Consider the following 26,023-nt stretch of genomic DNA (forward strand, 5'->3'; position numbering starts at 1 on the left):
AATAATAATCAAACAGATCAAATTATATATACAAATTTAAGTTTCATGCATTTCATTACAAACTTCGTAATACTGCTAATAATATAAAATGTTATCAATAAGGAATGTGTACGAGTGAACCTGCAACACTTACGTTTGTTTCTACTGGGAGTACTATGGCAGCTTCCAAATTCTTGACTGGTACTGGAGTCCAAACTTCCCGCTGTCGATCCACTATCCTCACCCGCAACGTTGGCCGAGTCTGTTCTTGGCTTCGAGATGGGCGTTCCTAGCACAAGTTGTGGTAACGGCAGTTCGCTAGGATCCGGTGGAACTACTAACGGTACAGGTCCTGCTCCGCAGGGATCAGTGAACGCCCTGGAGTCGCTGGGCTGTAAGCGATCGTAGCTTGTACTCTGCTGTTGAGAATCACTGAAGCTGGAAGAGAAGAGGCCAGCGGAAGAATCCACGACGCTCGATGAAGTGGAAGGGACAGATATTACATGTGGCGGAGATATTAAACCAGGTTGCGATGACAATTGTGGCCACACACCAATAGGTGGAACCTATTCAACATAAGAAAAAATATTCACATTAATTCAGTGGACCATGAAATCTTCACTATACATATACATAGGGTGGCCCAAAAGTAGGTATACAGTCATAGAACTGTCACAACTTGTTTGTATTTTTTATCTTTTTTTCTTTTTAGATATCGTGATTCTTTGAATGATAACTGGTAACTTCAATGAAGAGCAAAGAAAGTGAATTATTAAAACCTACTGGAAAAGTGAAATGTTGAGCATGTTCGTACATTATGGGAAAACGAATTTAACACTCCTGCACCAACACGTTTAGTGGTTAATGCACCAAAATTTGGACGTCCTAAGACTGCAATGACAGAGGATAATGAAATGAGAGTTGCACTGACATTTGTCAACAGCAAAAAAACAGCAGCGAGTGTCCCTGGAGCTTTTCATATCACGAACGTCGTTAGAAGTTTGTATTGTAACTTGTAACATGTGTGGTGCAGCCTTCTAGGTAGGTTTAAAGAATGTTGCAATGTTGGAGAACATTTCAAATACTTGCGCGACTGAAAACTGATTAAAATTAAGAACACTGTATACCTACTTTTAAACCACCTTTTATAAAAGTGAAAAGATGTGAGTTGCCACATGCTTATATATAAGTAAATATGAAATCAAACTATCCAAGTTAGCAAATGTCTAATATACACACAAAAAACATAACATGCACAACACTACGCGTATACAATCAACTGTGACATGAGGCTGACATGGCCAGAAGAAACAAACAGTTGTTGTCGTCAGCGCCCTCCGTCGTTAGCATCAGCGTAGTGGACGAAACAAGGCTACCAACCGAAGCGCCGCGAGCTACTAGCGACGGTTTGGCGATCACTGTTATAGCCTAAAGCGCCCGAACTCCCACTTTGGCGCCTTACTACTCGGGCTCTGCCCTCCTTGATATGAACATTTCTATATCGTTGATCTTCTGAAGGAAAATAATAAAATTTGATGTTGAACGTTCTTCAGCTCTGCAATTCAATACTAAAACAGCGCATTAAAGCACTAAAATAACATGTTTATCAATGTGAATGTATTTGATTCATCCTCATACAAATACAGGGTATTCATAAAGGAATGATGGTGCATTGTAAGGGAATAAAAATGTCTCATTACTACTTTACATGTGGGCAACTAATCTGTACTGTTAGGAAAAGCAGCTATCCCAAATCGACAGACGTTATTTCATTCCCTACATGCTCATGATTCCCAGTAGGGGTACTTCCTTCAGATATACACACAAATGGTCGTTCGCACCTACTGAACAGCATGTTCCGCCTCAAATAGCCTCAGTGCTGAAAAGACCCATCAATCAACCAACATTGAGTTCATCAAAGGTGGACTGCATACATTCAGAGAGTAATCGAATTCCTGTACGACTTAACAAAACAAATTTGGCGTTATGTTCTGCAAGTCTACGTGCTGAGAGGTTGGTTGGTAACAGTGGAAGTAAAACAATCTTGTAACTTACAAGTAGAGTGTTACGTGTATACCACGTAAAGTAGTTTGGTTTGTATGAAGTGATTTTTCTCAATATTCAAATCGGAAGTGGTAGTAGATTAGCTCCATTTTCCAGGCATTTTTCATAGCGTGGTGTAAGTTTATGTATTTCTGCATCATAGAATGTTGCCGCCTGTGTTGTTAACCATGTAGTAACATGTTCTTTTAACTCTTCACCGTTGTTGAAGCGCTTACCACCACGAAAAGGCTTCAGATGCAGAAAGAGATCAAGTCTCTTAGAGCGAGGTTGGGACTGAACGGAGGATGAAAAAAAAAACGACCCCAGCCAAAGCTTTCAAGGTGTTGTTAGGTCACATTCGCAGTGTGTGATTAGGCGTTGTCGTGAATGAAACCACACCTTTTGAGAGTACTCCTCTGTGCTTGTTCTATATTGTACGGTGCAGTTTCTTAAGGGTCTCGCAATAAACATCTTTATTGATTATTGCACCTTGTGGTAAAAATTCAATTAGTAAAATGCCTTGTCTGTCCTAAAAGACTGTGCACATGACTTTTCGGAGTATCAAGAATTACTTTGGTTTAACCTTTGTTGGGGACGAAATGTGATTGCAGATTCGTTTCAGGGGTGTCATAAGCAACCCAAGTTTCATCCCGCGTGACTATCTGAGATAAAAAGTTCTCGCCATTATCATGATAACGTGTCAGGAAATCAAATGCGCTGCCCATCCGTTGTTTTTTGTGCTCTTCAGTAAGAAGTTTAGGCACTCAACGTGCGCAAAGTTTACAAAAACCCAGTTTTTCAGTAATAATCTCGTAAAGTACTCTTCGTGAAATTTGTGGACATTCAAGACTAAGGGTATTAATCGTAAACCTACGGTCGTTCTTAATCCTGTCTTCGACTGCACTCACTAGTTCATTATAAACCACAGATGGACATCCACATCGTTCTTTGTCATGCACTTGTTCACGGCTTTCCTTAAATTGTTGGACCTATCTTCTCACCATTGAATCACTCATTGCATTTTCTCTGTAAACTTCGCTGATTTGTCGATGAATGTTACTTGGTTTAACGTTATTCGCATTCAAAAAACGAATCACAGATCTAATTTCACAAGCGGCGGAATTTTTATCAACGCTGCCATTATAAACAATCACTACGAACGACACACAAAATAGAGCGATCTCAAAATGACGTCATTTCGTTCTGTTTGGATCAAAGTAACTCGCGCGCATCAGAGGAACTGCGATCGTAGCGCTGTCGCGAAGGAAAATCGAAACGGAACTTATTTTACGAACTTCCTATCGCGTGTATATTAGGGTGGGACGAATTTCAACTTTTCTCGGAAATCGGTTCGGCGAAGCGGTTCAAGGATGTCTTTTAGTGGGCAAAGTGTGCCAGATTTTTTTTTTTTTCAGAATTTTTAGTCAACGCCTTCATGTGCCGCTTCGAGGTTTTATGGAAAAGGTATGTAACCCGCAGTACACGCATGTTTCACGTTTTTGGCTGTGTAAAACGCATATATTCTCGTTTTTTAGATTCAGCCTTAGGGGCAGCTTAAACTATACCTAATTCACCTTCCCAAAGCTCACTTAGTTTTTCGCAGTGCAGTTCTTCGCTTAAATTGGTCAAATTTCAACGCTTAAGGCAAGAAGGTTGCGTATTTTTTATTTCTATGTACAAAAAAATGATTTATTTATTTTTGTTTAGGCTAAGAGTAGAGTACATTTACTCATTTATTTATCTTTTCCTCTAATGCAATTCATTATCAACATTCTCGATCATTTATTCTTTGTCCAAAATACCCAGAACTCACCACGAGGAGGTGACTGCACTTCGAGTTTCACCCACTTTTAGTTCCGCCCTCCCGCCTTGTCTAATTTTTTGCCATGGCCTTACTTGTTTGCGTCCTCACTTATTTGCTTTAATTTTCTAGATGGCATAGTATTATTTCCATCCGAATGTTGACATCCCCTTGCTAGAAATCAAAGGATTAGCGTATGAATATGTTGCGACTTGCCGGCCCACACACGGATTGAGAAGATTATGTCACCAAACGCACCATTCGCTCTACTGCTTGGGTATGGCACGGTAACTAGTTATTTCTTCTCCGAGCATTGCAGCTGACTAAATATTTTCTTCAATCTCGTCGTCGGAGAGCATCTCGGTGAGCGGAGGTTCTGCTGGGACAACGTCATCCACTCCACCATATCGTAGTAACCGTCCGCATCAAACTTTATTTTTAAGAACTGCGAATTATTGGGAAATACAGAGAATACTATCTATTTAGGTTCCGTGGGTAGAAATTGGGCTAGCTGTCCCAAATTCCATAAATGCCGCGGTCCTTCACAGCATGGTATTTTACCAAGGGCGCTTCCTCGCACTTGTCGAGCTTTCTTTGGATGGATCCCGAAAGTGTTTTAGGACCTGATGCTTCCCCGTCGAGATGTCTTATGAAGTAACGAAGCGGTAGTTCATTTCCGTGAAGAAGGCAAACGGTAAATTGAAGTTCTCGATTTAGTTTTTTTTTTCAAACAATGTAGAGCCCCTTTAAATCTTCCCGTGTTGATTGGTGTACCGTCATAGCCAGCTACCACCACCGTTGACAGGTCAGTTCCGTTTTCATCCAGAAATTGATACACAGACGCGGCGATGTCCTTTCCACTAACAGATTTCAGCATGACGTTGCCCAAACATATTGAACCTGGTTCTTCCATTATTGTTAACTTTTCTTTATCGATCTGCTGTCGATACCAATGTTTTCGTTTTCTCGCTTGCGTTAGGTCTGGTCTTTTCTTCCATCGAAGAAGACTCTTCTAACAGATTTTCCGGCTATGTCGTTACTTTCTTGAACAACTGCGCTGAATTTACTCTTTTCCCTCTCAATCTTATTTTTATCAATAACAAGGTTTGTGCGCTCCGTTTAAATGTCTCCTGCATCATGAATTACTGCATTAGCGATTAGTAAAACTGCCCGGAGATGAAATAACTGCGTTTCCATGCCATACCCAAGCAGTAGAGCGAATGGTGCGTTTGGTGACGCAAGCTTCTCAATCCATGTGCGGGCCGCCAAGTCCCAACGGATTCATACGCTGTGCCTTGATTTCTAGCAAGGAAATGCCAACACTCGGATTAAGAAAAAGACAATGCCATCTAGAAAAGTAAAGCAAGTAAGTGAGGAAGCAAACAAATAAGGCCATGGCAGAAAATTAGACAAGGCGGGAGGGCGGAACTAAAAGTGGGTAGAACTCGAAGTGCAGTCACCTCATTGTGATGAGTTCTGGGTTATTTTGGACAAAGAATAAATGATCGAGAATGTTGATAATGAATTGCATTACAGCAAAAGATAAATAAATAAGTAAATAGATAAATACATAAGTAAATAAACTCTACTCTTAGCCTAAACAAAAAATAAATAAATCTTTTGTACATAGAAATAAAAAAACGCAACCTTCTTGCCTTAAGCGTTGAAATTTGACCAATTTAAGCGAAGAACTGCACTGCGAAAAACTATGAGCTTTGGGAAGGTGAATTAGGTATAGTTTAAGCTGCCCCTAAGGCTGAATCTTTTTTTTTTTTTTTTTTTAAGCATTTTATACAGCCAAAAACGTGAAACATTGTACAGTGTACTGCGGGTTACATAACCTTTCCATAAAACCTCGACGCGGCACATGAAGGCGTTGACTAAAAATTCTAAAAAAAAATCTGGCACACTTTGTCCACTAAAAGACACCCTTTAACCGCTTCGCCGAACCGATTTTCGAAAAACGCTGAAATTCGTCCCACCCTAGTATATTATATATATATATATATATATATATATATATATATATATATATATATATCCTACATATTTTATATTTTTTAAGAATCTCGTACTTGATTATTTGTTGAAAAAAAAATAAAAAGTATATTTGATATACCTGTGTAATCAAGTACTAAAGCTAGTTATCATTATGGAATTAAATAGACCATTTTTAAGTTGATTGTAATTAAGCGTGCGAATTAATTCAAAGTTTAATACAAACCAAAAACTTTTCCCAATTAAAAATAAAATAAGCATTAAATAAATATTTCAGCAAATAAGCTTATTTCAACAAGAAAGAAAGAAAGTACCTACCATAAAGCCAGCTAACGAGGGCGCTTGGTAAAACGATGGATAAACCATAGAGGATGGTGCCTGAGGAATATTACTATCCCACATCTTCCCCCAGATTAATGGATGGTTTGAAAAAGGCGGCATTCCTCCAGAAGGAAATGAATGTGACGGAACACTATTATTTGAGCATACCTGAGGGAAGCAAACATAATGCTGGGTGACAGCTCATGTACATTTCATAACTACAGAAAAGCAGCACAAAAATAAAATATCATGGCGCAGGGCAAAATATAATAAAGGATCGAAAGCAAGGAATTAATAAAGCAACATGCTAACAACTTTTATTTAATTGTTTGTATTGTCTTTTCGAAGGAAAACTATTTGGTAGTCCGTAATTTAATAAGCATTTTAAATTGGATTAAGAACAACAGACTTACAAAAAAACTCGTGCTTTATTACACCCCACACCGTTTCAATGAATACTTTATTTTTCCTTAATTGCTAAAAATTGGTTACTAAACACTTCTCACATTTTATATTTTTATCTTAGTCATGATTTCAGTTGTAGATTAAGGATAATCTCTAAACATATGGATACTCTCGATAAGTTTTTATTTTTTTTTTCTTTCTTTTTAAATAAATTCTTCAGCCTGCGGCAAACACGTACTTATTACTGTAATACAGTAACCACATCATCCCCACTCCATACCGACCCACACATACATGATTGAACTTTTCAAATTCCCCAAACATCATTGAATGAAATTAAATTGCAACTTGTCTATGGTATCACATTCAACCATGTCTATCCTAATACATTGAGAATGCAACATAAAATATAAATTCTCGTACTATTAGTATTATTTTCTTTGAAATTCCGCTTGGTTGAGAAAGGCCATAGGAAGGAGGAGGAAGAATGATATGTGTAATACTTTGGGAAAAATTAACATTATGGGCAATAGTGATAGCATTGCATTTCACCAATTATTTCGCGAGGTGCATACAAAAGCTAATTTCTAATAAAATTGAGAGCTTAAAGTACTAGCGAAAACAAAGTACTACTATTTCAGTTTGAAATATTTAAAGAAGCGCTACTCCTTTTCTGTCTATTTCAATTCGATTCAAATTTTTAAGAAAGAAAAAAATGCTTTGACCACTCGAATTTGCATTTTGTGTAAGCACCAATGTCCTTTTTCTAATGCCTCTTGTTTGTCTAACTGAAAAAACAGCACACAAAATATTACAATTTTTAGCTCTAACTTATGAGACATTGTCTGTAGCTTGAACCAACCAATATGGCGGGAGTGGGCGTGGCAAAGCTATGACGTATGTCCATGATTTTCCTGTATGCGCATATATTTTATATTATACCACCCTTGTTGCATTGTAATTAACAAAATCAAGTAATCCAAAACTAAACAGAGAACTGAAAATCGAGGTAAAATATGACTTATTATTATTAGATAATTGCAATGCAATAGAAGCCAAGTAGAGCTGGAATTCCTAAGTGGCATTAGGTTGAAATATTTTTTAAAAAAAAGTCTTGGAAAACTAATCATTAATAGCAGGTTAATAGGTCAGCTATGCTTCTCACAGTTTCTGATCAAAGTACCACCTCAACAGAGGAACTCGGCTGAGCTCAACCCTGGGAAGACAGCACCTCAGACTCGGCCTTTTATGGTCATCACGCCTTTCAACCTGATGCTACCACGCAAAAAATTGAAACTGCTACGCAATGACAATAAATAGGGAAAGTATACTGCAATGAGAACAGTATACATGGTGAGGCAAAAGTCTGGATACACCCCTATAAAAGTCGAAGGTGTGAGGAATCATAATGTCGTTTGGTATGGGGTGTCTATAGGTGGGGCCGCAACTTATAGGAGCTATGGCGACAGCGGCGAGTATATTGAAATCCGCCATCTTGGATTTGGGTTACGTTTTTTTAAACGGGAAGGGGATCATGTCGCATATCATTTTACACTGCCTTTTTCTGAGGAATACACCTGTGCAATCCGTTTTGCGATATTTTTATGTGCAGGAGTTATGACCTGTTAAAGTTTAAAATTGCAAGGAAGTGATTAATTTTCTTTATCGTTGCAGGTGATACACAACGGCACTTATACAGGAGAAACGCATTGAAATTGTGGTTATGAGTGGTGGACAAAGTACCAGAGTGATTGCTACCGACTTCAATGCCGGCATCCTGAGAGAAATGACATTTCACATATGACAGTTTCCAAGTTATTGGACAAATTTAATGATGGTTTGCTGTGGGATTTGGGACACAAGAATCGTGGGTCTGGTGTTTAATGATGGAATCTTGAATGGGGAGGAGTATCTTAACATGCTCCGTGATTATGTGTTTCCAACGTTATTTAATCCACAGGGTGATTTCCCAACTTTCTTACAACAGGACGGTGCATCTCCCCACTTATGCTACTGAGGTCAGACAGTTTCTGGATGAATAGTTTCCAGGTTACTGGATAGGTAGAAGGGGTCCTATGGGATGGCTACCACAGTCCCCTGATCTCACACCTCTTGACTTTTATCTGTGAGATCATTTGAAATCAATTTTGTATGAGGTAAAAATCAACAATGTAGCCCATCTCTGCAGGCGTATTGAGGTGTGTGCCTATGCTGACGCACAGACCCTGCGACGTGTGCAGCAGGACTGGCAAAAGACTCCAATTGTGTATCCACCGCAACGGAGGTCATATCGAGTAGATGCTGTAATGCCGACTCTAACAAGTGTCCCAAACTTTAACAGGTCATAACTCCTACACAAATAAAGATATCGCAAAACGAACTGCACAGGTGTATTCCTCAGAAAAACGCAGTGTAAAATGATATAAGACACTTACCATTTGAAAAATGTAACCCAAATCCAAGATTGTGGATTTCAAGATACTCGCCGCTGTTGCTACAGCTCCTATAAATTGCGGCCCTACCTATGACACCCGATACCAAACGACATTATGATTCCTCTCGCCGTTCAACTTTTATAGGGGTGTATCCCGACTTTTGTCTCAACCCTGTACTTCGGCATCGATATACATAATAATCTATATCTAAATAGGCTAGATTTAGTTATTCTTTCTTTCTCCACAGATTCGTCCGTAAAAAGTCTATCTACAAATCCATTACTGAAACGGAAACAGTTTTATGAGGTTCTCACGTTGATTTCCGCTGAAAATTCAAGTATTATTCGTTTTTGGTAGTCAAAGTAAATAAATGTCGTGTAGGTCTTTAATCACGGCAAGATTACTCTTATCGCATTCTTAGACAGTCGGAAACTTCATGCAATGAGCAATACTAAGTATATAAAAACTACAGAGGTTAGATATTAAACCGTATAATTATACTGGCAGGGATTCGAACCACAAATCTCGTATTGTACTATAAGGTACTAGAAATTTAAAGATACTTTTAAAAAATGATTTTACATTACAAAACCTCTTTAAAAAATAAAAACAAAAATTAAAGCCACAACGAACGAGAATGACTTACCAACGGCGGTGAATCTGCATGAGGAGGTCCAAGAGTTCCATTGGAACAAGATTTAGGAGATCCCATTATTAAGGTTTTAAGGAATGCTTCGGCCGAATTTGTAATATGATCCCATTGCTGGTCCTGATCACTTTCCACTGAAGTAAACAAATGAATACATAAATAAAAATAATTCGAATTTTAAAAGTTCACATACAAATTTTATAAAGTCTAACTTTTTTCTCACAATAGTAATATTGTTGATATCTTAATTCCCTCTGGCGGATGTTTCTATTTTGACAAACCCTGGATAGTAAGCATTGACGATGAGTATTTATTCTTTTCTAATACAGTGATGACTGAAAATCTATACAAAAAAATGAAACGAAATGAAGTCTTTCAGTTTTACATCCCACGGTTGTGCCGTGTAGGTTAAAGGAGACTGTAATGATGAGAAATAAATGAAATGGGGGATGAAGAAAGTGGGAGAAAACGGGAGAACCCCGAGAAAACCCACGAACTTGGATCGAACCGGGTACCCCATGCACCAGAGGTGAACGCTCTACCACTGAAAATCCATTCAAGTTGTTTCCTAAATAAACGTTAAATTTCAGAAAAATAACTCGTGATAGAGTGAAACAACGAAAGTTTTAGCAATGATGTTCCAGAAAATTCTTCGTATACTGCACTGCAATCGAATGGTCTCTAAATAAAGTGACGTTTTTGCCTGCAATTCTGCGTATTGCGCAGCCTCCTCACAAGTTACAGTGTCATATACTTTATTATTACTTATTTAAACCTACAATAAGAACAAAAGTATGTACTTAATAAATGTACTTGCACTCAGAAACGTAACTACAAACTTTTCTTGTTAAGGTAAAATCATATTAATGTAACGTAACCACCTCTGCCCTTTCGAATTCCAATGTCGTACTATTGTATATTTAAATTTATGAATATACATTACTTTTTTTTTTTTTTTTTTTTTTTTAATCTGCACGCGCCATGTCATAATGGCCCCATAAAATAAATTCAGAAAATTTCTCCAATGGATCCTGATCTACTACCAAGACAATTCAACGAAAATTGATATTACCAGCATTTCTCAGTTGAATATAATATCCTCTCATTTTGGCCTACACAAAGTGACCACACGTTTCAAACTTCAATTTTACACACCGTGTACTCTCGATCTGAGCGAACGTGTCTCGTCCATCTTAAGCCTCTTGATATTATGAATATGATACAGTGTCGGTATGATGACACTTACTGCCAAGTTTCGCATTCTAATTATTTTAATTTACCAGTTTGTGTATATCTCTGTATACCAGAGATTCCTTAAAATTATATTTCCAAGAACTGTATATTTTCTAAGAACTGTAACCACCGTTTACACTCATATGTACACCAGGCAAAATTTCGCTTATATAGGTTCTTATAAAAAAATCTCGTTCAGAACATTTTTAATTCACGCTTCATAATACTCAAATACATAAAAAAGATTTGTATCAATGGTGAAGTGAAACCAAACAGTTCTTTTTCGTAACATCAAAATAGTTAAGTAGTTCTCCACATCAGAGAGAGGTTCAAATGTAAATTCTTTCGGTCAATCGACACACTGAGGCTGTGGTCGAAGTTTCTGCCTTATACGTTGTAGAACATCGTGATTGACTGATGCAACGGCTTCTGTGGTTAGTATTCCTAGATCATACATGACAGGTGGTATGGGTGACAGACTGTATTTAACACGCCCACAGAGAGGGAGAGATAGATGGATGGAGATAAAGAAAGCGAGAGCGAGAGAGAGAGAGAAAGAGAGAGAGAGAGACAGACTCTGGGGTGTAGAACCCACTTGAGCTTGTTTCTGAATTCTTTGTAAAAATGGAGTTTCATCTGTTAGAAGAAACCTGGGATGTTCTATTCCACCTGCGGAAAAAGATAGTCTATAACATATCCAGGTACGAAATCTCTATTACTATTTTCTTATGAAAAAGGGCCCATCATTTTCTCATGGGCCATAGGATAGAGTAGAACAGGTTCAGCTTCAAAGAGCCACACATATACTACTCGCAAACATGTGAACCTTCCGTCCCCCTACAGATGACATACGCTGAAGCTGAGCTCTGACCTTTAATGTGTCAAGAGGAAGTGGGAAGTTCTTCCTAACGCAAAAGCCTATTGACATTTTCATTTCGTTCTAAAATTAGCTCCATCAGAGTTCTGTCACCAGAAGTGGTGTTTCTGACCTGCCCTTAGGAAAGGGGAATGGAAATATTTTAACTAGAGTTTAAAGAAAACATACGTTGCCTGTTCCAACATTATGTTTGTTCACTCTATCGAAAGACAGAAGGTAGTTTAATCAGAAAACATTAGTGAGTCCATAAAACCACCAATTTTCATTAGGACTTGCATACTCGCGCAGAAAGGAAGTAGTTTATTTTGTGAATCAGTTTCAGGACCCCGCAATTGCAATGTTAAAAATACACTCGTACATCTGTTTTGTACAGAATGTCCCACAAAATCGACGTAACATGTCCAATTCTTCGGTGGTTCCGATAATGGATTTTTGTGAGTTTCGTGTGAAAGATGTGCGGACACGCTCCACCATTTCAACGCTTAAGGGTGGACGATCGGGTGATTTTTAGATGCAATTTTATTTTATTTTATTTTTTAAATTGGTCTACTACTACTACTAACAAAATGTGTGTCCGCTAGATCTTCAAACTTTCTTCCGAAAGTGCGTTGCATACAAGTGTAGACCAGTTGCCGTGAAAATCAAGGACATAAAAGTATCTATTCTATCAGGCTTTGTTTCATATTGTTAAATTAAATACAACACCACCCTGAGCAAGGTTATATGATAGAAATATATAAACACACAAACACATAACAGTTTCAACACACTAGCCGTGTCTTCATCAGACATCCATAACTAACTAACTAACTCTATGGCCTATGGAACCCGGAGGTTCAGTGCCGCGTTCACAAAAGCTCTCCACTGACTTCTATCCTTAGCTAATTGCATCCAGTTTCTACTTTGTATTCCTATCTCTGCGAGATCCATCTTAATATTATCCTCCCATCTGCGCCTAGGTCTTCCTAATGGTCGTTTTCCTATGGGTCTACCAGTCAAGACTTTGAAAGCGTTTCTACTTTCTTCCATTCTAGCTACATGACCTGCCCACCTAAGCCTCCTAGACTTGACGACCCTAACAATGTTGGGTAAACCGTATAAACTATGTAGTTCCTCGTTATGAAGCTTCCGCCATTCCCCATTCTCGTTCCTCTTGGATCCGAATATTCTTCTCAGGATCCTGTTCTCAAATACTTTCAGTCTATGTTCTTCCCTCAGAGTAAGCGACCATGTTTCGCAACCATACAGAACAACAGGCATGATTATCGTTTTATATATTTTAAGCTTCAAATTCCTCGACAGAATTCGCGACGACAAGAGATTTTGAACCGAGTAGTAACACGAATTCCCTGCTTTTAGTCGACATTTAATTTCTTCGTGAATATGATTTTCGTCTGTTAATATTGATCCTAAATATTTGAAAGTATCCACTTTATCAAAAGCATTATTTAATATTTTAACGCCTCCACAATTTGCCGTATTACGGTCCCGACGAAGTTCCATGTATTTAGTTTTCTCTGCATTTACTTCTAAACCCATGTTCCTGCAAGCGTTTAATAAGATCTCAGCATTTATTTCTACTGTTCTCCTATCCTCCCCTATTAAATTTACGTCATCAGCATATGCCATAACCTGGTGAATGCCGTTCAACTCTAGGCCCTGGTTGCTATCTTTGATTTTCCTTATGGCGTATTCCAGCACAAAGTTAAATAATAATGGCGACAACGCATCTCCTTGTTTCAGGCCATTTTCGACGTGGAAGCTCGTGGACAAAAATTTTCCTACCCGGACTTTACTTTGGGATTCACTTAAACATATCTTAATTAATCTAATTAGCTTTCTCGGTATTCCAAGTTCTGTAAGAACGTTGTATAATGTTTCTCTCCTAACCGAGTCGTAAGCCTTTCTAAAATCAATAAATAGTTGATGTACCGGGGTATTGTATTCCCACTTCTTTTCGAGTATTTGGCGAATGGTAAATATTTGGTCGATAGTTGATCGATTTCGTCTAAATCCGCACTGATAATCTCCAATAATTTCATCTGCGTATAGGGTCAATCTTGCTAACAGAATATTTGAAAGGATTTTATAGGATGTTGACAGAAGAGAAATGCCTCGATAATTATTACAGTCAGTTTTGTCGCCTTTCTTGTGAATTGGAACAATGATTGACTCTTTCCACTCTTGTGGCAATTCTTCCTTGTTCCAGATAAGGAGAATGAGTTTGTGTATCTTGTTCCACAATTTTTCGCCTCCAGCTAAAATTAACTCAGCCGGAATTTCATCTACACCCGGAGATTTGTGTTTCTTTAATTTCTTTATAGCGGCTTCCACTTCTATTCGATTGGGTTCTGGAATATACGGTTCTGCGGTGTGTATCTCCTTTTCTCCACGCACATTAGTTTTTGGCTGCGTGTTCAGCAAATCGTCAAAGAAATCTTTCCATCTATTTAAGATGCTATCCGTATCAGTGAGAACTGTTCCGTCAGATTTCTTTAATATATAAGCACGAGGTTGATAGCCTTTCTTAAATTCGCTGATCCCCTTATACATGTCCCGAATATTTTTATTTTTACTATTATCTTCAAGTTCCTTAATTTTAGCTTTCAAAAAATCCCGTTTCTTTGTTCTAAAAGTTTTGGAAGTTTCCCGCCTGATATCTGCGAAATTTTGTGTAGTTATTTCATTCGGATTTTGTAGCCACCGTAATTTTGCCTGTTTTCTCTTCTCTGCTAGTTTAATGCATTCTTGGTCGAACCATGGTTTGTTCCTACGTATTTCCGCGTGTCCCAATTTTTCTATTGCTGAACTTTTAATGCTATCTCTAATTTCAATCCAAGTATCCTCAACACTAGTGCACTCCGAGTCTTCTAAGACCGAGAATCTATTCGAAACTTCAATCTGGTATTCCTCTCTTACCTGGCTCTCTTCTAATTTCTTTAAATTAAATCTCTCCGTTTTCGGACATTGAATATTACCTTTATTCAACGATAATCTCTCCCGTATTATCGCTACTACCAGGTAGTGATCAGTGTCACAATCAGCCCCTCTAAACGACCGGATGTCAATTATGCTAGATTGTCTTCTTCTATCTACTAAAACGTGATCAATTTGATTATGTGTTTTTCCGTCTGGTGATGTCCAAGTGTATTTATGAACGTCGCGATGTGGGAATTTTGTACTCTTCACGATTAGGTTTTTGGATGTTGCAAAGTTCACGAGTCTAACACCGTTGTCATTACTTTCCTTATGCAAACTTTCGTTCCCTATAAAATATCCTCTCGTCCTACCTTCGCGTTGAAATCCCCTAATAGAATCTTCATATGGTATTGCGGGAGTTGGTCAAATATCCGTTCCACTTCTTCGTAAAAACTATCTTTTATATCGTCACCCTTATCTTCAGTTGGAGCATGTACATTTAAAACAATAATATCACACCACCGTCCCTTAAGAGTAATAAAAGAAAGTCTGTCAGTAACAAATTCAACCCGTTTAATTGCTGGTAATATTCGTTTGTGAACGAAAAACCCTGTTCCTAACTGGTGATTTTTATTTCCTTCCCCGTAAAAGAACGTAAAATTTCCGGAATTTGCAGATCCATTTCCATCCCACCTAACTTCCTGAACTCCTACTACGTCCATCCTGTATTTCTCTAACTCACTCGTTACGGATTTTAACGCGCCTGCCCTATAAAGACTCCTAATATTCCATGTTCCAAATCTCATGTCCATTTTCTTTTGCTGATGTCGTGCCAAGTTATCAGTCCTTGTCCGAGGCTTTTGTGAATGTTTCTGAACAAGTACCTTTTTTTACAGGATGAGGGTATTAGCCTTACCCAAACCCCCAAGCTGGAGGACCACTCCTAGTCGTCTGTCCGCGACTGCTTATTCAGTATATTCGCAGCTAACCTCTATATCTAGAGGCCTTCTCCTCGATCCGCAACCTGAGGACGCGCCATGCCGTGGTGACAGGAACCCACGTTATCATCAGACATCCATTCCTTCTGGAAGTGGAGAGGAGTAGTGGAAGTCTGATGAAGACACATCTAGTGTGTTGAAACTGTTACATGATTGTGTTTTTTGTATATTTTTTATCACATAGACTTGCTTAGTGTATGTTGTGTTTAGTTTGACAAAAAAATCTCCTATCATCATTAGTAGACATTTTCTCCCATATTGCCCCCAACAACGAAGGATATGTACGTGGCAGTTCTACTAGCCACTGAAAACATTTTGAGTTTCTCTTTCACTAATATCACTTTTGAGTTGAGCTGATTTTGAATTTAACGCCCCTTTCTGCAGAGAGGCTACACGAGACGGGACTTACTGATTAACGTGCAATCCGAACCACATGAGCTCCCACCGGGAATCGAACACAGATCTCCCACGCTAAAGGCGCGTACGCTAAAAGTTTGCCACGAAGGAGCTCAATATCACTTTCGTGTGCGAGTGTCATTAAATGTGAGTTTTGATAGTTTCTGATCGGGAGGTTCAGCTGAAACATCCTCGTATCTATCCCACCTAAATTAATAGAACTAGAATACGCATGTGATACTGACTATTGCTTTAGTTACCTGTTCTATTTCTTATGTCGTTTTCCATACTTTCTGAATGCCTTGATATATCTCCATTAGAATCATGCTCCCGTTGCTCATGTACAGTATTGTCTTTCTTCATTCGAAGTCCCGTGTTCGCTGGCCTCACAGACGATGGAATATACGCTAGAACAAAGAAATGAACATGAAGGCAAATGTTTCAAACATGTGAGACTATCAATGCAGCAAAGTAAATAATCACTAGGAAGCGCTTAGGACACGGAGGAAAGAAAGAAATGAAGTTATTAAGAAATAAAGAAGAAAGAAAACTTTTCTATTAACCTAAGACTAATCACTACTTTTTCCAGACAGTTCTTAATGCGAGGAGTGATCAGAAAATAAGGTTACAAAGCCTGCAATGAAACGTGTATATACGTATTATTTCATACAACAATACAGCCAACAGATAGTACATACATTAGGTTATTTTTCGACATAGTGTCCATATCTGTTAAGGCACTAGTTGCATCGTGGGATGAGTTTCCTTCCGGAAAAATTGTGCCCTTGCGTGTTCAGCCACGTTGTCACGAAGTGTTTCACCTCCACATCTGAAGCGAAGCGACGTCCTCCTAGGTTCTCCTTCAACTACGGGAACAGGTGCAAGTCACTTGGAGCGAGGTCCGGGCTGTAGGGAGGGTGGTCGATGACGTCCTAGCGTAATTGTTTCAACAGCGTGGTGACATTTTCTCTATTAGCCATCAACTTTCGACACCATTCTGCGACATGCTGACGAGACATTCAGCCGCGGTTACATGTTTCGCCTACAGAAATCGAATAACTGAAAGACTTCTTTGAGAGACCAGGTTTCCAAACGAATCGCCATTAGTGTTTACCTACAACTAGCGCCATAGGTGGCGAGTGGCTGAAACTGCACAGTTGCCAACTCCATGTATTAAAATTACCGCACACTCCTTATTCCCCTATAACAGACGAAACTATAGAAATATCGACCTTGTAACCTTACTTTCTGATATTCCCTCGTAAGAACAATATTAGCATACTTAAAATAAAATAATATATACACGAAAGATACCTAACATCTGGAACTTCCAAGTGACTGATTGTAAATTATCAGAGTGTGATTTCTCTGCTAGTGGTTTTAATCTTCACAATCATACATTATGAAGTAATACAATTATGCACAACTTCTCCAAAATAAAAATATGGTTATTATCTTAATGCACCTGTAATTTATTTTACGCACTTAATTTTTAATACCCAAAATTTTACACAAGCATAATATATATATATATATATATATATATATATATATATATATATATATATATATATATATATATATATATATACACCCTCCATTCCAAAAGAAACCGAACTTTTGAAAACAAATAGTACCACTAGTGCCATCTGTTGTAATATTTTACCGGTAGATGGCGTAGTCCCTCATTGACAACTGGTATAAATGTCATGACATTTGGATGCACGGCAACAAAGTTATTGCGTTTCAACTGTCAGTGTGTTGTGTACATCGGTCGGAAAATGAGTTTCAAACAACGAGCTGCAATTGAGTTTTGTGTTAAACTGGGTAAAACTTTTAGTGAAACGCACCAAATGCTACAAAATGCATATGGTGATGAGTGTCTATCCCGTACGCAAGTTTACGAGTGGTTCAGGCGATTCAAATCGGGTAGAGAGACGCTGGATGATGACGAAAGATCAGGCCGTCCCAGAACCGGATTATCGGAAGGAAACATCGAAAAAGTGCGTGAATTCATCAAACATAACAAAAAATCGTCGGTGAAAGTTATTGAAATGGAATTAGGCATTCCTCAAACAACCGCATACCGCATTTTGACCGAAGTTTTGGGCCTTAAGAAGGTTAATTCGCGGTTTGTACCACACAAACTCACCGAAGACCAAAAAGTTGATCGAATTGCGCATTGCAAAGACATCGTTAAAAGTGCTCGGCAGGATCGAAACTTCTTGAAATCGATTGTAACTGGTGACGAGACGTGGTGTTTTGAATATGAGCCCGAAACAAAGCGGCAAAGTGCTGAATGGAGAGTGCCGGATGAAGGAACACCCCAAAAAAAGTCGCTTGGTGAAGTCAAAAGTTAAGGTGATGCTGATTTGTTTTTACGATTCAAAAGGAATTATCCACAAAGAATTTGTTCAGCCCGGCCAGACAGTCACTGGAGAGTTTTACTTGGGCGTCATGAAGCGTTTGCTGGCAAGAATTCGTCGTATTCGGCCCGAATATCGCGAAATCGGCAGTTGGACTCTTTTGGACGATAATGCACCATCACATCGTTCGCGACCTGTAACTGAATTTTTGGTCAAAAATCACATTATTCGGTTGCATCATCCGCCCTATTCACCAGATCTCGCTCCGTGCGATTTCTATCTGTTCCCGAAACTGCATTTGGCGATGAAAGGAAAGTGGCACGCATCGATTGATGCCATTGAGAAGGCGACGACCGCCGTCCTAAAGACCATTCCAATAAAGGACATGGAGAAGTCGTTTGACAACTTGTTGTAGCGTGCAAATATGTGTATCGATGCAGAAGGGGAATACGTTGATTAATAAAAATGATTTGTTCCAAAATGTACATTGCTTTTTTGTTTTTTTTAAACGTTCGGTTTCTTTTGGAATGGAGGGTGTATATATCTTGTTGTTGGTGTATATGGGTTAAGAAACGCTAGTTCAACACCACAGAAACAAAAATCCAGCAATTGCTATGTTGTGCTTAAAAAACCTTTTCGTCAAGTGATTTGCTTCGTAATCAATATATTTCGAGTTTGAATCCGATGGTCATCTTAACATTTTTCCAAGTATTTTCCCAGTTCAAGCACAAAATGAATGAAATGTGCTTTTGAACTTTTGAGTACAAGCCTATTCGACTTCATTTCTCCACTATTGTTTATTGTTAATAGTTACAAATCTGCAAAGTAAATTTACATTGTAGTCAGCAGGACAACTACTCCAATCACACATCCCGGTTGCCTACCACTTGGTTCAAGGAGCATTCCACTGACTTTTTCCTGCTGAAATGATCACGAAGATGTCCAAACAAATCCCATTGAAGACCACTGGGAGTCTGGAAAAGGGTGTATAAGTACATAATTCCCAATCGGCGTCCTTACCTAATTTATGGGAAATTCTAGCAGGCCATATTTCCAGACTACTTCCGCTGACATGTTAAATCCATGCTTCGTCGTGGGCCAGTCGTTATGAGGCTCAAAGGAGTAGCAACTCGTTACTACTAGTGTTTCCTTAATTCAGTAACACTTCAGTGCATGATTTGAAATAATAATGTACATTATATTGACGTACATATTGAAGTGTTGCTTGACTTATTATATATATTCAATTTATTTGGCTGTTGTTTGTAATATTTTCGATAAACCCTCAGCCTGTGCTCACCAATGTGAATTACCGCTTAGCTTTTGCATCCACACTCTACAATATGTGAAACTCAATATATTTCCACCAATCAAAAAAACACCTTACCTTTCGCTTCTTGGTTTAGAAGCACCACTTTCTTTTGGGTTCTACCGCGTACAAGAGCTACTTCTGGAATGGCTTGAAGAAGTGCTCCTAAAGTTGGGAATCCACACTGCGCTGGTCGGCATGGCATTCCATATTTTGAAAAGTAGGCAGAATCAAAAGAAGTCAAAGGGATCCTACCATTGTACTCCAGAAGAAGGTGAAATGCATTTCTAGCGAACAGCTGGAGTGGAGTTAGATGTAATACTGACTCTCCTTGCTCTTCTGATATCTGAAAGTAGCAAATATAGCTTTAGATATGAGTGTTTGAGATTTTTCTTTGTAAGGAAGCAAAAACTGTGGAATGAGAATATGGGAGTATTCCGAGAAAACCCTCGGACACGATGTTGTCTACCACAAATTTACGTGGCCGCGGACGAACCAAGGACCCCATACACCAGAGATAAGCGCTCTATCACGGAACCGTCGTGTCCCCTCCAAAATAAAGTTATACATAAGGACAAAGTAATAAGATTTTTACAAACTAAAGGGATTTTAAATTGTTTCTGAAAGTATTTGACATGTAAATGTAAATGAATATTAATTAATATACAGTATTTACATTGTAATATTGTTATCAAATACTATCTTCAACAGAGTGGATTTTCAATATCTATGATCAACATTAACAGACGAAATAATGTCCATGAAGAAATTAAAGGTCGATTGAAAGCAGGGAATTAGTGTCATTATTCAATTCAAACTCTTTTGTCTTCGCGAATTCTCTCAGAGAATTTGAAGTTTAAAATGTATGAAACAATGATTATGCCTGTTGTGCTGTATGGTTGCAAAACATGCTCACTTGTTTTGTGGGAAAAACGCAGACTAAAAGTAAATTCCCGAGGCGAATATTCGGACCAAAGAGGGACAGGAATGCAGAACGGTAGAATCACCATAACGAGTAACTGCATAATTTACACCGTTTACCTAACATTATTAGGGTTATTAAGTTCAGGTGCAAAGTCATGTAGCAGAAGAGACGAAAGTAGAAAGTGTCTATTTTTTTTTAAATGGTGTAATTCTCTTGATGACTAATTGATTTGTCTGCCTTTGGAAGAAATTACGGATTTAAACTCGTAACTTAAAAAAAAAACATAAATATTACTACTACTGCTAATAATAATTAAAGTACATTTATCAACCTTAAAACAGTAGAAAAGTCTATCAATTTTGTAACGTATTTTAGGAAACCAAATTCATCACCGTTGGAGAAGTGGGAATTTCATTTAATTTTCCTCTCAGAAGAATTTCGCACGAAGGCAGGAATCTCCTACCTTTATGCCTTCAGTTCAGTAGCGAACAGAAGTCATTGATCAAGATGTCAGCGTACATCGAAACAGTTTGACAGAACTTTTTAATTCTTAGGGTACAGGATAAAAATTTTTCGTTCATTGTGTATTATGTATTCTATAGCAACTGTCAGAAATTATTGGTGATATCAAGTTTACGTTTCCACGAAGAATTTTCGATTCAACTCTAAAAGCATTAATCAAGACAATGGAAAAGTGATAGATTTTCCTCACCGTAAATGTTTCTACATATTTTCTTCCACTGTTAGTATTTTTTTTTTCTTTTCTCCAAAAGAAACAGCAATAAACTTGAAAACATCTATTTACTGACTGAACTTACTAACAGGGAATATTGGGGAACATTTACACTACCTTCATTTCTATTTATCTAACACCCTTATCTCCTTTTAATTAAATACTTTTTTCTGTCTTTTATTGGTTTTACAACTAAAACGAAAAGTTGGAAGTATGAATGTATACATTTACGTCTAAGGGGAACTAACAAATTTTGAAAGCTAGTATTGATTTATTTGCTTAACGTTCAATCATTGGGATGGATTTATTCGCTTAGTGTGCGGGATTTCAGACTTTAAACTCTGAAAATGATTATCTAATTATCGGAAACATTCTGGGTTTTCAAAATTTGCGTCAGCCTATCAAATTGCAGCGACACAAATTATCGTAGGATAATGTTCTTACCTGTACGATATCTGCGAGATCTTTACGGATGATATCCATATTGCACTGGCAGTTATATCGTTGCTCAAATAACTGAAGGAATTCCTCGACCGCCATTTTCCCATCAGGTTCCTCCATCAATAAACTACGAACTTTAAGACTTAATTCACGAACAAATCCTCTATCAACTATTGAAACTATTGGTCCACTTGGTGTTGGAGTTAGCTGCAAGTAACACATTTCATTAAATAAGACAAAATGAATTGATTGGAGTTATTAATCTATCACTAACATGTTCAAACACCAAAAACACATGAGCTTTTCGCATCATCGTTTGGGTCTTAGTAGGTTAGTGATTCTATTCAATTTGTAAATATATACCCTTTGAGTTTCATTTCTAATGAGCTTATGTTCTAAAGTAATGCATTAATGGAAAATGGGGCAAGCCCTGAACATACCTACAATATAGTTTGAAAGATATTCAGTGTCGGTGTATTAACAAAATGAATGTTTACTATCAATAATGTCTACTTCTAATATCTATTGAGGTTTGGGCAAATGTGTGTGGTGGATATAGGGTTTGTTATTGAAGAAGTCGACTCTGCAAGCTTTATCTGTAAGAAGTGATAAACACAATCACTTGTATTTTTGTATTTCAAAATCAAAATCTTTACTCTTCAGCAGTGGCGTATATTGGTTTGATTGCTTGGGTACCTTTATAATCCTGTACATTATTATTATTATTATTATTATTATTATTATTATTATTATTATTATTATTATTATCTTTTTTTGCAAGTTTTAATTACACTGTTTCGATTTATCTCATTGGTGTTCTATAATTTTGGTTATGTTTTACTTAATATGTAATATTATTCTACTTTTGTATGTTTTTTTCTTTCTTTAATACTATTGTATGAATGATTGTTTTATTATTTATGTACTATTCTTGATAATTGTAAATGGATTATTAGTCTGTAAATTCCTGATACTAATATTATATATATATATATAAAATTATTCGACTTTAGTTTCCACGTTATTATACAGTCTTCCAAATTAACAGAAAACCTTGCAGCATCCTTTCCTTTTATCAAGTAGATAAACATGATTTGCTCATTTGAAATACTTATTTTATCTTATAAGTTATTATGGTAAAAGAATCTTGCATTTCTACCTTCATGTGGTGCGTGAAGTGTCCCTACATTTTGCTTTGGATAGCTGGTAGCTACTTATCAGAGTAAATGGAAGATGTGCAAGTAATAAAGAACGCTGAAATAGGTGATTAACCAATGAAGGACCCTCAGTTTGTAAGAGCCTTCGCAACCTAACGCAAATAAGCAACAGGTAATTATAACAGCTATGTCCACTATCGCCAAACTCTGTAAAACAAAATCTGATTTGCGTCGACGCAAACCGCTACGGAAAAGGCTCACGACGGCCGAGACACTTCCCAGCAGCACCCAAAATGCACTGTCATTGCTCTATAAATTTCCTTTACCCTTCGCACACGCCAAAGAAACCGATTACTCTATAGGCAACTGGTGCTACCTGGCAGCCCGTTCATAAGTTGCGGCTGGAGGTGGAGCGAAGGAGAATGCGCTGATAACTACACGATTCTTGCTAAAGTACGTAACTAGAGAAGGTAGGTGTCTGCTGCGTTGCCAAATCGAAAATCTCTTAAGAAGCGAGACAGACTGCGAGCAAAGAAACTAGTGTGGATGTTTCTAAATACATAAAGTTCTCAGAAACTTTATCATTGAAAAAAGAAACTAAAATTATCAATACAAATTAATTTTATTATTTTGTAATATTCTAGGGCTTCCGCCGATAGGCCCGGTAGCCCACAAAATAAGCTATTGCTCTTCAGTACCTTTAACTAAAATGATGAATATGTATAAACTGTCTTGAACTGGAAGCTTTTACTGCCTGCAATGCTATTTCTGACGCGCATCTGAATGAACGACTATGCACTGCGAACACACACACATATATATATTGAACATTACCAACACATGTTATTTTCCAAGCAGGTTGGGTATTTATGTTTTCATCAGTATATAGCGTTTCTTGACTACGCCATGTATAGTGTCCAGATTCTCCTGTGTTTTTTTTTTTACTTTTTTTTTTTTTTTTTTTTTAATACGGATGCACGTGGTAGGCATTTTAAAACTAGAACAAATAATAATAATAATATATTTCACGTGGTTGTTATGTCCAAACTAGTATTTAACGTTCTACTTTGTGCTTAGCTGTTGAAACATTTCGCACGATAAACTTGCTGACAGCGTATCACGCATCTGGCGTCAGCCAGCTCACATTTTCTCTAAGTTGATTATTATTATTATTATTATTATTATTATTATTATTATTATTATTATTATTATTAAACTCGTTCGTCGTGTCTTTCACCTTCGTGACTTTTAAGCTATAATTCACTGCACATAAATAAGACAATACAATCAGTTGCATATTGTGTGTAACGAAGTGAAGAAGTACACAACGATTATAGTGCAGTTTCGAAGCTGAAAGTCGTGGAATGAGAGGAACACAATGGCAATGAGAGAATATGGTAAAAGCTTCCAACTTAGAGAACTGTATAACTTATGTTATCTTCACACGTGCAAAACTTTTATTACGAATTTGGAATGAACGATGCGAACGTCACAGAAACGACATTATTACAATAGGAAAACTAATGAGTTTGTTCGTCTTTCTAATATGCAAACCTCAAAACATTTAAGTTATGAATTGCATAATCATCTAGGCGCAAATATTTAGATATTCTTATTACATGATAAAAAAAAATAAATAAATAAAATAAATAAATAAAATAAAATCCGTAGCCTGTTAGTCACGTTAATTTCAAATAGTATACAGTCAGGCTAATAGCTGTCGTTGGTTGCGTTGCTTCCTACCTGAAGCCAAGAGATGTCGCTAGCGTGCGGATACTTCGCAGAACCGAAGGCTTCGGGGCACCTGGTTATTACAATTTCGTGACTATTCCTTAGTTGTGTTCTTCGTTTGTACTAGCTACAAACTAATAATTTTAAAATACAAGCTGAATTATTACAGTATTTTTGAGTTTCCGAAAACTACTTTTCGGAGAAAATTTGATGCACAAAATCGTAATGGATGAAAGTTGCTATATTTTTTTTGAATTCGAAAATTTAATAATATTAAATTAGATAATGTCTAATCCAAGAAATAATTAAGTACTAAGAATTAAACAAAAATTAGTTACCCTGACTGCATGTGGAATCTTGGACAGCAGTTCTTCCAACGTATCACATTCATAAGCATCTGGTTTGAGAGCATAGCCATGTTGATGAAGGAAGGCATTGGCCAGTGCTCCCACAGAAAGCGAATGCCGTCGAGAGGACTGGATCAAATACACCACTTGATCGGCTAACACACGCAGTCTCTCCTTTAGAGTTAACGTTACTTTCCTCTCGCCTTCCCCATCATCTTCCACCTAAGGAAACAAAATACAAACACATGTTACACCCCTGAACAAAGTTACTTATCAACAGAATTTCAATATTTTAACAACTTTGATTTGGAGAGGGATGAAATCTTCAGTTTAGAGTGCAGCAAGTCGCAAACTACAAAGACTAAGAAATCATTGATCGAATGATTACATGAAAGAAAATTGGAATATTCCGAGAAACTCTCATACTGTGTTTACTTTTTACATCTAACTTGTGTTGAATTTATGCGGAACTTTCCGGCGTTACTGCAAGGGGTCATTGGCCAGTCAGATTGCTTTTTAGTTGGGCGATATGTTGTCGGCAATTTAGCTTCCATCACCATTTCTCTTTCTTTCAAGATCAGAATTTCCTCTTCATTTAACTAGCATTTCAATGGTCTCACAATACCAACTAACACAAAATTCTGTATCTTTACTGGAATCGGGATCAGGAACCCGAGTGCTATTTGCTACAGTAATACGAAAGAGCAGACCAATGCACAGACCTGTTGAAAGTGAACAGACACACCTCTCTTCCAACTTCTTCATGTATCTGTTTGTAGAATGTACTTCTGAGTCCTCAAAGGAATGAATCTATGCATTTTGTTTGATACAATCCTACCTAGGAATACATTATTATACGCTTTCGAAAGAAAAGTGGACATCTATTCCTAGCATGATTGCGTGTGTAAACTTATACTCTTGTTTTCCAACATGCAATCATAAAAGTGTCACTCAACTCTT

The 26,023-nt window shown here is 37.5% G+C and overlaps 1 protein-coding gene across 6 annotated transcripts in view; it reads right to left on the bottom strand.

Annotated features, from left to right (window-relative positions):
* Positions 1-26,023, bottom strand: part of Marf1 (meiosis regulator and mRNA stability factor 1-like protein) — a 210,064-nt gene that overhangs the window by 6,549 nt on the left and 177,492 nt on the right. For all 6 annotated transcript variants that reach the window (XM_081732010.1, XM_081732009.1, XM_081732005.1 and 3 more), the window contains 7 exons: positions 25,055-25,285; positions 21,832-22,035; positions 19,808-20,075; positions 16,315-16,461; positions 9,629-9,765; positions 6,140-6,310; positions 134-545 (listed from right to left, as the gene is read on the bottom strand). In XM_081732010.1, the coding sequence (XP_081588136.1) occupies positions 134-545; positions 6,140-6,310; positions 9,629-9,765; positions 16,315-16,461; positions 19,808-20,075; positions 21,832-22,035; positions 25,055-25,285 (1,570 nt within the window). The remainder of the gene's footprint in view (positions 1-133; positions 546-6,139; positions 6,311-9,628; positions 9,766-16,314; positions 16,462-19,807; positions 20,076-21,831; positions 22,036-25,054; positions 25,286-26,023) is intronic.

This window comes from Thermobia domestica, chromosome 11 (assembly GCF_964235325.1).
Source record: "Thermobia domestica chromosome 11, izTheDome1.hap1.1, whole genome shotgun sequence".
Classification (NCBI taxonomy): Eukaryota; Metazoa; Arthropoda; class Insecta; order Zygentoma; family Lepismatidae; genus Thermobia; species Thermobia domestica.